Source organism: Podarcis vaucheri (assembly GCF_965113315.1).
Source record: "Podarcis vaucheri genome assembly, chromosome: 1".
NCBI lineage: Eukaryota > Metazoa > Chordata > Lepidosauria > Squamata > Lacertidae > Podarcis > Podarcis vaucheri.
Genome location: NC_138759.1, coordinates 90,237,321 through 90,253,399, shown reverse-complemented (window position 1 = coordinate 90,253,399; position 16,079 = coordinate 90,237,321). Strand labels below are relative to the sequence as shown.

At 44.6% G+C, this 16,079-nt stretch overlaps 1 protein-coding gene across 2 annotated transcripts in view; it reads right to left on the bottom strand.

The window, feature by feature from the left end:
• Positions 1 to 14,603, bottom strand: part of IGFBP2 (insulin like growth factor binding protein 2) — a 65,404-nt gene extending 50,801 nt beyond the window's left edge. The window contains exon 1 of one of the 2 annotated variants that reach the window (XM_082238615.1): positions 14,146 to 14,603. In XM_082238615.1, the coding sequence (XP_082094741.1) occupies positions 14,146 to 14,572 (427 nt within the window). In that variant the 5' untranslated portion in view covers positions 14,573 to 14,603. The remainder of the gene's footprint in view (positions 1 to 14,145) is intronic. The other variant, XM_082238616.1, reaches the window with a different exon arrangement.
• Positions 14,604 to 16,079: the final 1,476 nt, after the last annotated feature.

Genomic DNA, 16,079 nt, shown 5'->3' with positions numbered 1-16,079 from the left:
GTCCTGACTTCCTTTGTCTCCTCAGCTTGGTCCTCGGACCTTGTTGGCATAAAACAGTCCACGAGGAGCGTGTCCTTGCAGAGTATTTTCTGCTTTTATTCTTCAAAGTCTTTGTCTGCAAGACGACCGACCAACTGTACACACATCAACACTACCAACTTTCTCTAACCAAGCAACCAACCCACACCACAACACTAACATTGACCACTCTATATATACAGGAACAATTAGGTGAAAGCTTGCATGAGTCATTGTAGGCCGCTGACTCATGCTGACTTAGTTCTTTTAGCATTAAAGAAACAGCGGCCAATTTTTAGCCGTGACACCCCTTCTGTTTCTTAAATGCAAAAAACCCCAACAGAAACAAAACATACTTACACTATATACATAAACCCAGTTTTGTCATCATATCCCATATTCTGCCTCACAGGATGAGGTCACAACAAATCCTTGTTTCTTTGACCTCCATCCAATTATGGAATTGGCAAACATCATAACCATTCCACTTGCAGATTTTCTGGTAACTACACAGCTTCCCCAGTCCGCATCAACAAATACTTCTAGTTTTTCATCTTGTGTACTAGATATCTTCAAACATACATTTAATGTCCCCTTTAGATGTCTGATAAGCCTTTTCAAAGCACACCAATCAGCAGTACTGGGTTTAGATACACATTGGCTCAGAACATTTGTAGCACATGCAATGTCTTGCCTTGACCACTAGCTTAAATACAAGTGATCCTTTTTTTGAGTGATACAACTCAGGCTGATCAAATTCATCATCACACAGTGTCTTTGGGAAATCTGGTGTCATGGGAGTCTGCACTGGCTTGCAGTTTTCCATGCCAAACTGCTTTATCAAATGAATAATTTTCTCCTTCTGGCTCAATAGGAAGCTTCCATCAGCTTCCCACCTTACGTCTACTCCCAAGTAATTGCTTACAGGCCCTAAGGCTTTAAGCTTAAACCTCTTTTCCAGCTGACTTGTGAGCTTCTGGATCTCATCCATGGAACTCCTTGCTACAAGCAAATCATCAACAAAGACTAAGAGCATTAGATATTTGTTGCCTGTTCCCTTGGTGTACAGGCATGGATCAGCCACACTCCTTTTAAAACCAAGTTTTACAAGGGCTTCATTCAAACACTGGTTCCAACACCTTCCACTTCGTTTGAGACCATAGACAGCCTTTTTCAAAAGCCAAACTGCACCATTCCCCTCTTCAAACCCAGGAGGTTGTCTCATTAACACTTCATGGCCTAAATTTGCATGCAGATATTCAGCATCAACATCAAAATGGTGCACTGCTAATTGTCTTACAGCAGCAATGGAAAGCATTAAACGGGGCGAGTGAAGAGCTTTTCGGCTTGGGCAACCCATTCTCTGAATGTGGGGAAACACTCTGATTTCTGCTTTAACAAAAACAACCAACTAAGACATGATTTATCATCTATTACCAGAAAAGCATATCTGGCGCCCCTTCAGTCTTCTGGGGAAAGGGGCCTATCACGTCACAATGGACAAGTTCTAAAACCTCTTTAGATACTCTGTCACTTTTAGAAGCCACAGGCTTCATCTTAGATTTGGCCATTTTACATACATTGCAATCTAGGAAACAGTTATAGCTATTTACTTGCATACCTTTGGCATCTCTGAAAGCACATGAAAATTTGCATGACCCAGTTTTCTATGTAGTTCATGTACACACCCCTTATGAACCGGCAAATTCTCCTGAACCACCTGGGCTGTTTAACAGACTTGTCCTGCATTAAACATAACCCATTTCCCAACTTTGCATGGCCACATACCTGTGTTCCATTCTTTATCAGACAACCATCCTACATGAACTTAACACTATACCCTGCATTAATCAAACAGACAGTAAACAATAGTCCAAACTGCTGACAAACAGAGTCTCTGGTAGACTAGTGTTCAAGCACTGCAGGAAACATGTTCCGTGGCCATCAATCTTGCTTCTAGGACCATCAGCAAGACAGTTCGAGTCTTTTCCTTCGACTGGCTTCTCCAGGGTCTTAAAGTCCTCCCGACTGTTGCAGATAATCCTGATGCTGCCAGAGTTCAGCAACCACGTTCCTCAAGGTTCCTCTCCTCTCGAGAAAATGCAGACACAAGCTGAGCAGAACGAGTGTTCTTCTTCCTTGAAGAGAACCCCTTCTGCTTACGTTTCTGTGTTGATTGCTGTCTCTGCTCCACGTCGTCTCCTGGAAGTCTTGCCCTGTATTGACGCTGGAGATGCCCGGGTTGGTTGCATCTATAGTATCTCCTCACTGTCATGGCCAAGTCCAAATCTTGGCATTGCTCCATTGGCAGGTTCTGCTGCTGGCCCCCTCGGCTGTAACTCCTCCACTCTTGGAGTTTAGCCTGTCTATCTGACCTTCTTTCTGCTTCTTTGGTCAATCTTCCAACCACATACTCAAGGGTCAGATCTTGGGGACGCATACTCTCCATGCTGTTAATCATGGGCAACCAGCTTTCAGGCAAACTTGAAAAGATAATGTATGTTTGGTCATTCTCATCATAACGCTTACCTCTCTGCTGTAGTTGAAGAAAGAGCATTTGAAGATGAGTGTGATGGCCTGGGATTACGAGTCTGAGAGTGAACCGGAGGAATCCCAGCCGGCACAGGAGTCCCCGCCTCCAGGGCCGGCTGAACTGGGGCAAGGCCTAGATGCTGAGGAGCCTGCACCTGTGCCAGGGGCAGGCACCAGGTGAGACCATTCTGGCCCCAGAGGTGCTGGAGGACTCAGTGGCTACAGGTGAGCCACCCCCGGGGCCCAGTAACCCTTCGGCCTCTCCTGAACTGCAGAGGCTTAGGGCAGAGAGGCGAAGGGAACTGGTCTCTCCCAGGAGGAGTGCTCGCCTTAAGGCCAGGAGAGGCGGGGCTCCTGGGGGCCGGGACCGCCCCCGGCCTTAGAAGAAGATAAAGGTCAGGCAGCCCGGTCCCAGGTTGCGGGAGCAACGTCGTTGTGGAGTACCTGCTTTACCCAGACCTAGATCTGCACTCCCAGTGTGCCTGTTCCTCGCCTGGCTTCCTGCTCCTGACTCTCCGGTGTTCCTGTTCCTCGCCCAGCTTCCTGCTCCTGACTCTCCGGTGTTCCTGTTCCTCGCCCGGCTGCCCGCTGCTGACCCACCAGTGTTCCTGTTCCCCGCCTGGCTCCCTGCTTCTGCTCTACCAGTGTTCCTGTTACCTGCCTGGCTTCCTGCTGCTGCCCTACCAGCGTTCCTGCTTCCTCGCCCGGCTCCCTGTTTCGAACCTCGCATCTCATCTAGTGATCGTCTACCCTGCTAGTGACTCTGGACTGAACTTCGGCTACGGTATTAGTACCTCCCCCCCCCCCGGGACCAGCACAATGAGTTGCCAAACTCTCACCTTCTTTCATAACTGTCCTGAACAGCCTTCTGGTCAGAGAAATTATGGTTCCAGCAGTTTCTCTGACATGCATTGCCCTTAATAAATTCCAGCACTCAAACGCTGTGCTGGCATTTGCTACATGCAATAACTGAGAGTTACTCAAACACAGCATAATTTGGGCACGAGCCCTTTCATTCAACTGTCTTTTCTCTGCAGAGTCTGTTATGAAAACCTCAATCTCAACACAGTCCCATAGTCCATCTCTCCTTAGTAACTGCTGCATTCTTATCAACCAACTCAGCTAGTTGCTTTCTGAGAGAAGTAATAAATAAATAAATAAATAAATAAATGCCTCCCCCAATATTTACAACTTGGGAAGACTGGAAATCTGACATCTCTGCTGGTGCTTGCTGAGCTCCTTCAGTGGGGCTTCCAGCAATCTCTCCTGACTCTCTCTTTAGAGTCCGACCGGACTTTCCTGGCTGGCACTCACTGGCTTCTAGCTGCCACCTCTGTCAACCGTCAGGTCCCGCCTGGCTCTGCAACCGGTGTAGCTGCTCTGTGAGTCACCTACTGTGGTCCTCTAGCAGTTCAAACTGTTCTAGTAGCTGACGCTGAGAGCTTTCCTGATCCTCAGATACTAGCCACTCCAGCGTCACTGCAGGCAGTTACAGCTTGCCACCAACTGCTCCAACGCACAGCCACTGGCTCCATACACCACCAGGACTCACCAGCTCCCTACTGAGATGCTGTCAGTTGTTTTGTACTCTGCATATGCTCAGGAACTCTGGGCCCATAACCTATCAGTGTTTGAAAAAAACAAGGGTCCTGACTTCCTTTGTCTCCTCAGCCTGGTTCTCGGACCCTTGTTGGCATAAAAGAGAGTATCCTTGCAGAGTATTTTCTACTTTTATTCTTAAAAGTCTTTATCTGCAAAATGACTGACCAACAGTACACACATCAACACTACCAGCTTAGTTCTTTTAGCATTAAAGAAACAGCGGCCAATTTTTAGCTGTGACATATATAATTGTTGTTCAATAGCCAACTGAATGAGTCATTCATATAAAGGCAAGGTCATTAATAATGAAAACCTGTCTCTAGCTAGAATGGGTGGTTCAGACATATTGTTAGATTCTAAGAAAATGTTTATTAAAAAAATCACAAAATTTCTGCAATGTAGAGATTTTGTATGAATGGAAACCTCCAAAACCAAACAGGCACACACATCAGCATTGATCCGGTTCAAGCGAAAGCTTCTGGGAACAAAGAATTATGTTTCTTGTGGATTATAAAACTGCACTAGATAGGGAAAACAAAGATGCATAACAAGAATAGAAAGGTTAAAGGTAAATAAGTATTGTCAAGACAAGATGAAGAACCCCACAACAGGCACAAAACTTCTCTCTCTGTACTCCATGTTTAGGTCCAGGAAAAACATCCAAACCTTTTGCAACTGTACTGCTAGGTATCAAAGTACTGGTCTCTGCGAAGTGCCACCACGTGTGTTAAATCTGAGCAGGGCATTATAAAATGAAGCAACATCTATTCTATCTATGTTTTTCTAGTGTCACATTTCGGCATCAATTTCAAATTCTATTTTTAAAAAAGGCACTTTGCTTTTCAGATTTTCTCTCATGCCTGAAAAGTCTTTCTCGTTTCAAAGAGGATGATCCTGTGCCTCCTCCTAGCCCAAACATGCTCGTGTAACATGAACCCCATGGATCAGGGCACTGCAATTACTGAAATCTCCATTAGCAGAACTTGTAAAACCGTCTGTACTGAACTAATGTTGCATCAGGCCAAAGGCTAAATTCCAGGCAAGGTCACAAGTCTTCTTAACTCCTCTTCATACCACAGGAGAGCTAAACTCTACACATACACTAAGTAAAAGAATATAAGTTTGACCATCCCACCCCCCTCTCCTTCCCCAACCTTATACTGTGTATAACAATAATGTCTCAAAAGAAATATAACTGATCTGTAGAAAATACAACCTGAAAAAAGAGACAACACATGTACTTTTATAAACCAAGAAAATCTTTAATAATTTTTTTAAGGTCTCAAATTGCTCAAATCAGATCATTTCAAAAGTGCAGAACCCATTGCTTAGGACAGCAATAACTAATCAATAAGATGCCATAGATCCTAAGCATCTTGTGCTATAATATTGCTTGGGATTAAACAAACTCATGGAAGGATGAGATAGGTGCAATAGCTATGACAGATAAATGCAACATCCATAATCAGCTATATCTCTAGTGACCAGATGCTTGAGACAAACTATCAGGAAGTGGCTGTTTTTTATTGCCCTGTACTTGTATCCCCCCCCCCTTAATATTTATTAGTTTTCCATTTCAATAAAAAGAACATCGACATTTCTTATCCTCACATATATTCTGACTCTTTCGAGTCCACTCCTTCCTCCCTTCCCCCTAGATGGCTTTCTAATTACATTTCCTATCTTCTTTGCATTTCTATTTCCTCTTATTTACTTTGTATTACTTAAATCCACATACTATGCAATATTGCCCTGTACTTGTACTTGTACTCTGACCTTGCAGGACAATGTATTCAGAAGCTCTGTTGTGTGCTCTCTGTAAAACCAATGCCCTACTGGAACAGCTACATGAGAAGACGGACTTGATGACTGATGCGCTCAGAAATTTTGAACAGGCAGTGGGAAATTATATGGAGCCCACCCAGGAATTAAATCAGGAGTATGCCCTGACAGAACAGATGATGGAAGAGGATGTTGCTGAATCTGGGGCGCCAGAGATGGAGGGAGCTGTGGCCCAGCAGGATCATGAGCTTTTGGATTTGACAAATGAACTTGGAAAAAGCCAGATTTGGAAAGATAAAGTTTGGCCTGGTTTGGAAATGGGGGGTTGGATAGACCCCCTATGCAGGGATGTTTGGACTTTTCAAGTCTGGCAATGGGCCGTGAGATGATTGGGGTTGTGGGGACTCTTAATTTTGGAGGGACTTTGAAACATGTTCTTAAATACCATATGGAGTTTAGTGTGGACTATGGAAAAGGGGCTGATTTGTCGAGAAGGGTCAAAAACATTGTTAAGCTGGAGTTCCCACGAGTGAAAGGAGCAGGAGACAAAGGAAAATACAGCTATAAATATGAAGAAGAGCCGTGGAAGGGACATGGAAGAGACTTAAGGGCCTCGGATACAAGATTGCCAGATTAACGCGCTAGATTGATGGGATAAAAAGGACTGACAAAACCTGGGACCAGGAGGAAGGGACGTTGGATGAAGATTGGATTGTTTTTATTTTCTTTTTATTACTAGGATTGTCTTATAAAATTGATGAATGTTAGAAAAATGTTGGAACGAAATTACTTGGCTTTAGCAAAAATGTTTAAAGAATTATGTAAGTATATTATGGTTATGAGAAGGTGGTAAAAATAAGACTTAAGTTTTAAGCTTTAAGGTTTTTTATAGTAAGATAAGATTAAAATAGATTAAGGTAATGTAATGACAGAATATTATGAAATATGGAAAGGATTTGCTGCGACAATTAATAACCAGGATACAAAAAAAGGGAGGAGGAGGAGGTCAAAGAAAGAAGGTAATGACAGTTGAGGATTTGAAAATGATGGATTTGTTTTTGAGTGTTTGTGGTGTATTTTTGTTTTTTGAACTTGTATTGTTTGATGTGGTTTGTTTTTTCTTGTTTCTTCTTTTTCTTTTTCTGCTTTGTTTTCTTTTGTAATTCTAAAAAAATTTCAATAAATATCATATTAAAAAAATAAATAAAAACAAATTCCAGCATAGTCATGGAAACACTGGGTAACTTTGGACCATCACTTACAGCAGGGGTGGCTAACCTGCGGTCCTCACAATATTGCTGGCCTTCAGACTCCTATCAACCCTAGCCTGAATGGTCTATCAGCAGGAATTATAGGAGTCCAACGACAGATTCCCCATCCCTGACTTAAGTCATGTTCTAGGTCTGGCAAGGAAAACTGATATAGCTGTTCCAAACTCTGTGCTAGCACAGATTGGCAGGTTTTATTATTACAGAATTTTATTTTATTTAATTTTAAATGCATTCTGTATCTCACACTCCTCACAAACACATCCCAAATAGTTAGTCTGTACTCAAGCCCCATCAAACTGCTTAAGGTTTTCCACAGTCCTGAAGCTCCAACAGCCTCCTTTGGCAATAGCAGGTTCAGTTAACACCCACCTCCAATCTAGAAGAAAAGGAAGAAAGGCATGTTTGAAACAAGGGGAGAGCAGAACATCTGCTAAAAGGCAAGAAAAAAGTTTAAAGTCTTGCAAAACATTTTCCCAAAGTCCACAGTTATATAGCACCCACACAGAAAGACCGCCACATGAATCAAAAACCTCTGTTTATTTCAGTTAGTTGCTTGCTTGATATTTATTAGCTGTGCTAGTAGTTTTAAATAACCAGCATTGTAATTCTTTCTGCCTTTGCAAAATCAAGGAGCATCTGAATTGTCTTTCTAAGGATAGTCTCTGTGGAATTATCAGAAATGGTTTTAGGTCTTCCCACCACTCCAAAATTCTGTTGCACCAGTGCTACTCCTGGAAAAGTGCAAAACAGGCTGTGATAGCGGCAATTTCAGTGACAGCTCCAATAGCAATAAAATACTGCCAGGATCTTGACCGGTTAGCAGTGCTCCATAACTTGGGAAACACTGAAAGCAGAGGCAGAACGGCAACTCAAAAACACCCTACAAACGAAAAGCTGTATCACCCAATCCACTCCACAGAAATACTGTGCATTAGGAGGTGATGGTCCTATGATCTCTTGGGGACTAGCTGATTTATTGCCTCTGGAACATCTGCAGCAACAGTTTATTACATCAGATGTGTAAAAGCACACTAAGAAGGTGCTTGAGGGAGGAACAGAAGATGATCAATCAAGTTAACAAGGTGAGAGAACAGGAAAGGGGGGGGGGCTAACAAGAATACTTCCGCAACAAATGGAAGGAAGTGTGGGGTTGGGGATTGGGGGGTTACAATAAAATTGCCACATACAATCCTTTTATTCAAACCTTGAGAAATTCTGTCAAATAGGTTTATAGAGCCCATTTCTGTAGCATCCAATATCAACGGCTAATAACTGAAGAGTTCAGGATCCCTGAAGTGCTCCCCTGCTGATGTGCACATTCCTTATTTTCAACATTATGCTCGCTGATGATCTTTTGTGGGAACTGGCTTGTGTAAACTGCATTAACTTTAGTTCTCACCCAGTTGCCTTGCAGAGCAATCCTAAGTGAGATGGAGATTTAAGCGGTGAAACATAAATCACTTTTAAATCATAAATCACTTGGCAGGGGGTTGGGCTCGATGGCCCTTGTGGTCTATTCCAATTCTATGATTCTATGACTTCCAAAGCTCTGTTGACCTGCTCTGGCCAAGGAAGAAGTGGGGGGGCACTTTTTATTCCCTCCCCCTTGCAGGCAGTTTTTTTTTTTTAAAAAAAAATGTCCACTGAGAGAAAAATTAACTACACCAGCTTCAGGATGTTGTAGTTAAGAATCCTGAGCCAGGGCACTGACAAGGAAACAAGGCAGCTTTTGATCAAGGAGTTTCAAGACCACCCAAAAGACACCCCAGATTAGACCATGACACTTCCCATGGACAGACTAGGGACCTCTAGGACGGACAGACTGACCACCTGGTTGGGTTTCTTTCCACCAACAGAGCTAAACTTCTTTTCTCATCCTATCCCTACTCATTCATCCTTTGGCAAGGGTTTAGACACTGCCCATTGACTTTCTGCTGTTTCTCAGTTCTATGTCTATGTTCCAATTCTGTACATCATGGCTTTAACTTTTGTGAATCACCCAGAGAACACCCGTTAATGGGTGGTACAGAAACATTATGAATACATAAATAAGCAACATCTTCATTTTTCGCTAGTCTGTTGAAAGTACAAGAGGAGTTGGCTGTGGATTGCAAAGTTAGTCCCTTCCACAGCCACAAAGGTGACTCAGGGTTCTTCAAGTTCACTGGGGCTAACTCCCAGGTAGCATTCACCTTTGCTATTGCTATAGAGACTATGGTAGCCAAACCTATCATTATTGTTTGAAGATACCAAAAATGGTCATTGCATAAAGGTAGCCAGTGTGGTGCACTGGTTAAGAGTAGTAGACTCGTAATCTGGGGAACCAGGTTCACGTCTCCGCTCCTCCATATGCAGCTGCTGGGTGACCTTGGGCTAGTCACACTTCTCTGAAGTCTCTCAATCCCACTCAACTCACAGAGTGTTTGTTGTGGGGGAGGAAATGAAAATGATCTAACCCCCAACTGCACACATGAATCCTCAAGGCTAATTGAGGATAATCACACGCTTATATCTTGGACAAATGTGGCCCCCTCTGCCCAGTAAAGGTCTAGCCCTTGCAGCTCTTCCCAGGCTACACAGCCTCCTCAGTTCCTGGTTCCTCCTGGTTCCTGGTTGCTCTCTCCAGGAACCAGGTGCATGTATCCTGGTTATCACAACATATTTTAGTCTATTTTCAGAAATGACTATTCTCCTACATTGATGAGTTAACATAATAATCAGTCAGCAGCCTTTAGCCTCTGAAACTTCAAATAAAATATTGCCGGGTCCTCATTCAGCAAGATGTGTTTATGTCAGTAAGGATGAGAGTTACAGACAGTCCTTTGAGGTCTGGGGTCAATTGCCAAATGGATATTTATCATTCAGGAGCTTAGAATGAACCCATGGACTCATTACACATAGAATTTGGAAGGCTATACAGTGGTAACTCGGGTTAAGAACTTAATTTGTTCTGGAGGTCCATTCTTAACCTGAAACTGTTCTTAACTTGAGGTACCACTTTAGCTAATGGGGCCTCCCACTGCCGCCGCAGGGTGATTTCTGTTCTCATCCTGAAGCAAAGTTCTTAACCCGAGGTACTATTTCTGGGTTAGCAGAGTCTGTAACCCGAAGCGTCTGTAACCCGAGGTACCACTGTACTGAAAACAGTTGGCAGCGACTCTTGGTTGCATCTACCCATGCCTGCAATGGATGGAATGCAGTTGCTTGTTAGCAGAAGTGAGGAAGGAAATCCACTCAAAATAGCATCAAGACACTACCTCAGTCAATCTAATTGGCACTGAGTAACTTCATGGGGAGAAGTGAAGGTTTAAGACTTTATAAAACTGGACCCCAAAAGGGTACAGCTCTATTTGGCCTGTCAGTTTGATTTGCACAGACTTGATATTTTCATTCCAACATTCCCCAGAATACCCACAGCCTTTTTTGCAATCAGCAACAGCATCCGTTTCTTGCTGTGGATTATTTGTATTTCTTTCTGCCTACAGCCTTTTCTGGATTGGCAGCCCAGACCTCAGTGGAAGATTAAACAATACCGAAGCCCACAGCAGGAGAATTCTCAGTCTTATTCCTTGTTTCACTTGGGCAACCTTCCTGACTCTCATCAGGGACAAAATAAAAGTTGCCAACCCCTTAATTTAGGAATTGCATACAAGTTTTGCATTCCAATCCCCAGTCAAGAGAAGGGTTTTTCTACCCCAACCTGCTCTGTGCAAATAAATGCAGTCCGTGGGATTTGCACGTAAAACAGAAATATATATTTTTTAATCAGCTCTTTGACAGATGAGAACATGCCAGAGTACGTTTCAGAATAATTTCACATGCGCTCCTGAGAATGATCTTAAGCTATCCCCTCCTCTCTCCACACTTGAATTCAGCAAAGACCAATTGCCCCAGTTAGCCATCTCTGTTTATCATGGAAAACCTCCCATCACACACTCATTTTTTTTTGTATTGGAATGCAATAGTGAACAAACAACATTATGTGAAGTTTTTTTTTCCGGTTGAAAAGTTAACTTAATTAAATGAAGATTAAAACCATTTCCAAAAACTCACTACAATCTTAGCCTATCTGATGGGAGTCCTGCTTTCTATGATTCAATGGTTTGAGCTTGTTTTGCTGCTTTCCTAGACCTCTCTGGTTTTAAATATCAGAGTTCCTCACTTTTATCATTACACTATTATGTTCTGCATTTCCATCTACCATCTCTCAAGACAATATTGAGGTGCATGGAGAAAGCTGTCAGTGTGCTTTTTGAAAGTGTTATCAGGGAAACTGCTACAAAAGGATTTAAGAAGCTGATTCGAGCAACACCAATGAAACAAAGTGTTAAGGTGAACCATTTATTATAGCTGAAAAGTAGTCCAATCCAAAATCGCAGGGCCCAGGTAGAAAAGTTTCATTTTGTTTCATGCTGCAATCCTAAGTACATAGCATAAGGGAGCTTCCTGTGTTCCCGAGTAAGACCATTGGTTCATCCATCTAATTCAATACTGTCCACTCTGGCTTGCAGAGGCTCTCCTGGGTTTCTGGCAGCTCTACTTTGAGACACCAGGGATTCAACCTGAGAACTTCTAAACACAAGTCAGATCCCCTAGCACTCAGCTATGATAATTTACCCTCAGTGAGTCCTGCTGAATTTAAAGTTTACTTTTCCAACAGGAAGGCTTGTGAGTGTACTGTATGTGTGCGAAAAGTTAAGTGAGTCCACACACATATATTCAGAAACGTCTGAGATAATTATACAGTCAACAACTCATTATGGAAACAGATTACGACAAAGTACTTATTGTAGGTGAAGATGGCCTATGTCAGACAGAAGCTGTGTGTTTATACCTATATTTTACACACTGGTTTTTAAGAGAGTTTCTTCCCACCTCAAACCATAATATGAGAGATACAGACCCACACATGCAACCCTTCATTCTCTACCTTGGTCAGTGTGAGTTAAAATGTCATTGCAACTAGCTGCTTATGCCAAGGGGTAGGAGCTACCACAATCAACTGATAAGCAATCAATTGATAAGCAATCAATTGTCAATCAGATGTCAAAGAGATAAATAATTACCTGACATTCAGAAGACATCTTAAGGCAGCCCTGTTCAGGGAGGTTTTTAATATGTAACGCTGTACTGTTTTTAACACTGATTGGGAGCCGCCCAGAATTATTATTATTATTATTATTATTATTATTATTATTATTATTGCAGGGCCCCCCCAGGACATAATGGGTGATATCCAACTCAGTCATACTCAGAAGTAGACCCATTGAAACCCGTGGACTTAAGTTATTCCACTGATTTCAGTGGGTCTACTCTGAGAATGGCTAAACATTGGATTTCATTCTATAGAAGAAAGGGGGAGCCTTTTTCCCTCCAGTTGAGGAACTCCCATCTTCTCTAACCATTGGTCATGCTGACTGTAGTTGGTGGAGTGGTTTCCCTTTCCTGGTCTATAGCTTTAGCTGCTTAGACAAGGGAAGTTAATAGTAGATGACCAAAGAAAGTTAAACTCAGGCAGTGTTGCCTCCGGCTGCTTCATATGTCTGCCACAGGTACATCACAAACATCTAAATGGCAAATCATGTTCTTAAACATTCCCAAGGACATGAGTCAGGGTGCCACAGGAGGACAGCTCTTAAACACATGTCCACTGCATGGAAAAAGATATATAATTTTCATTCACACTTCACATATTACTCTGCAAGACACAGCCGAGTAATATCTGTGCACTCACAGCGGCCAGGGCTGCAATTTAAGACTGTAAAGTAGCTCTTGAGAATCTTTGTGCCACAGAACCAACAGGCAGAATTGTGATGGACCATATTTTTGAATGTTGCTGCTGCTGCTCTCTCCCCACTATCCTGCCTTTAAAAAGCCAGCGTGCTTTGTTGGAAAGTTTGACGAAGCCTTTTGTGAGCACACTTGCTTATTGCATGCAACTTTTCACACAGGAAAGTACTGTAGTTAAATAGAAGGCATCTCACTTACAGTCTTGACAGGGCAGAGTGGATTATTTAGTTTATATGTGTTAAAAATGTTTCCAAGTGGTGTATGAAACACCGAAGCAACAATGTACATCTTAAACAGTTACAAAAACACAGTCACATATTAAAATGTTACATCAATATGAAGATACTAATAGTTCAGAACTCTATTGCTGTATCTTCATTTTTGCATAATACATACCGCACATTGGCTCTTTTAATTTTGCATGCAATAGGAAGTCTGTTCCTCAGATCCAGCCCCACACCTGTCAAATTTACCCAAACTACCTGTGACCCACCTCAAGATCCTTATGCATGAGGCCTTCCTCTCCCACTCACCCCACATCAAATTCCCCAATGTTTGTGTTCACCCATTGCTACCCATGCCTTCCTCCCTTCCCATCCCTGCACAATAATGCCTCTGCTCACTACTTCAGCTCTTGACTCCTGATATCCTTTTACACCAGATTCTTCTGTTTGCTGCCCCAACAGCTAGTTTACCCTCGGCAGCCAATTTCCCACACGGGATCCTCAGAGATGACAAAAGCACTCACTTAAATAGATTGTTATTAGGTCGATTCATAACAATACCTCGGACACCCCTTGTTCGAAGTAAGCCCGACGTCTTTTCAAGCCTAGTGGTTAGAGTGTCAGGTAGGAATACGGCTTGACTCCCCACTCAGCTCAAATGAAGGGTGATCTGGGGCCAGTCTCCGCCCTTCTGCCTAACCTACCCCAAAGGGTTGTTGGGGGGACTAAATGGGGAGGGGGAGAGCCGTGCGCGCCGCCCTGAGCTCTTCGGGGGGAAAGGTGGGAGATAGCAGCAATAAAATAGATCTCTACAATGAACTGGAGAGAGGGGGAGCACACTGCACATGCTCAGAGGGCGGGAGTTCATTTGACGCCCTAGTTGCCCCCCAAGTCCCCCGCGCGGAACCGGCGCCCCGTCCACTCACCGGTCGCTCGGTGCTCGGCGCTGGCGGCGCCGTACTCGGCGGCGTCGCTCCGTCGGGCGCAGGTGCCCTGGCCCTGCACTAGCGCCTGCAGGGGCAGCTCGGCGCCGGGACGCGGGTAGCAGCGGAGCCCCGAGGCGCAGCGCGGCGTGTAGACCCCGCACGGCTCCCCCTCGAGGCGGGCGCACACCCGGCAGCAGCCGCAGCCGGGCTCCCGCACCAGCTCCGGGCACGCGTCGCCCTCGGATCCCGACGAGACGGGCGGCGACGGCGCGCAAGCGGCCAGGCGCTCGGCGGTGCACGGCGAGCACATGAACAGCACCTCGGGCAGCGCCACGCGGGCCGCCGGCAGGGACGCCCACAGCGCCAGCCCCAAGCCCAGCCACAAGGAGCAGCGCCCGGCGCGCGGCTGCAACAGCAACTGCACCATCGTGGCGGCAGCGCTTCGCGGAGTGAGCGAGCCAGCCAGCTTGCCAGAGAGCGCCCGCCGGCCGGGCAGGTGCTGCGGGGCGAGAGAGGGGCGGGCGCGCCGGCGCCGCTGGGTCCTAAAGGCAGGCGCGCTCAGGGAGGGAGCTGGGCTCTGCTCTGCTCCACCCCCCCTCTCTCTCTCTCACACACAGACACACTCAAACGTTCTCTCTCTCTCTTACACACACACATTCTCTCTCTCTCTCTCTCTCTCTCTCTCTCTCTCTCACTCACTCCCATACATTCTTTCTCTTTCTCACACACTCACAGTCCCTTTTTCTCTCTTACACATTCTCTCTCTCTCTCTCTCTCTCTCTCTCTCTCTCTCACACACACACACACACACACACACAGACACAGACGGTGACGCGTTCTGCCCTGCCTGCCTCGACGGAGACCACAGACTTCCTTCGGAGTAAAAAAAATCATATAAGCACCCCAACTTCTAGAGGATGAGATCCCTTTGCCGCCCCCCAAATAAAATATTTGAGGGGTATGGCAAGGCTTCCTTTGCGCTTGACGGTTGCGTGACAGGCAACAATTCAACAGGTGCAGCTTTCTTCCGGCAGCAGTTTGTATCTTGGCTTTCCTCTCCAAAGAGCTCGCGAAGAGAGGGCCACTTTGAGTTTGGGTGTGATGGCCTTGACAACGAGGGGCAGGATCTCACAGGGTTGTTGTGCTATAATAAAGGGAGATAACCCTGTGAATCCCTGAACAGCAAATTTACAATAGGTACTCAACCTTTACTCAATGAAAATCATGGGGTGCGTGCAGTGGCGTAGCGTGGGTTGTCAGCACCCGGGGCAAGGCAAGTAATTTGCGCCCCCTAACCCGTGGATTTGCGCCCCCTAACCCTAACCCCCAGATGTTGCCCCCGGTGCGGCCGGCCCCCCCTGCACCCCCCACGCTACGCCACTGGGTGCGTGCCTGGGGGAGGGGGAGCAAACCAAGAGGGCAAGTGAGAATGAAGCTTTATCCACTTCATGCACCAACCTTGGCTAGAAGCTGAATCAGGAGGCTGGCAGTATTCACCCCTCTGCTATTATAGATGTGATTACCAATGTTTCTCCATGTCCTGTTATTTTAAAGAAGCATTAAAATTATTGATTTCTTTCTTGCTAAATTTATATCCTGCTTGTTCTCCCAAAGGAGCATGGGGCAGAGTTCTGGTTTGATCAACTGCATTTTGTTTTATTTTCTGTGGGTTCCTTTTTTATTATTGTACACCTGTTTCGGACTAAATTGGTACAAAAACAAACATACCATATATTAAGGGATATATCAACACAGTAATAATTGCTTGTAAAAGGACACCCTAATTTCGCAGATGATTTCTTGGGGAAATTTCTTGGGTGGTGTTTTTTTTTTTTAAGTTGATTCTAAAAAGTGGGTGTTTAAAAAGCCTGCTAGACTCAACTTTTCTTCTTCCTTTTAGAAATCAAGTTTTGAAGGTAATAGCAAAGATAATG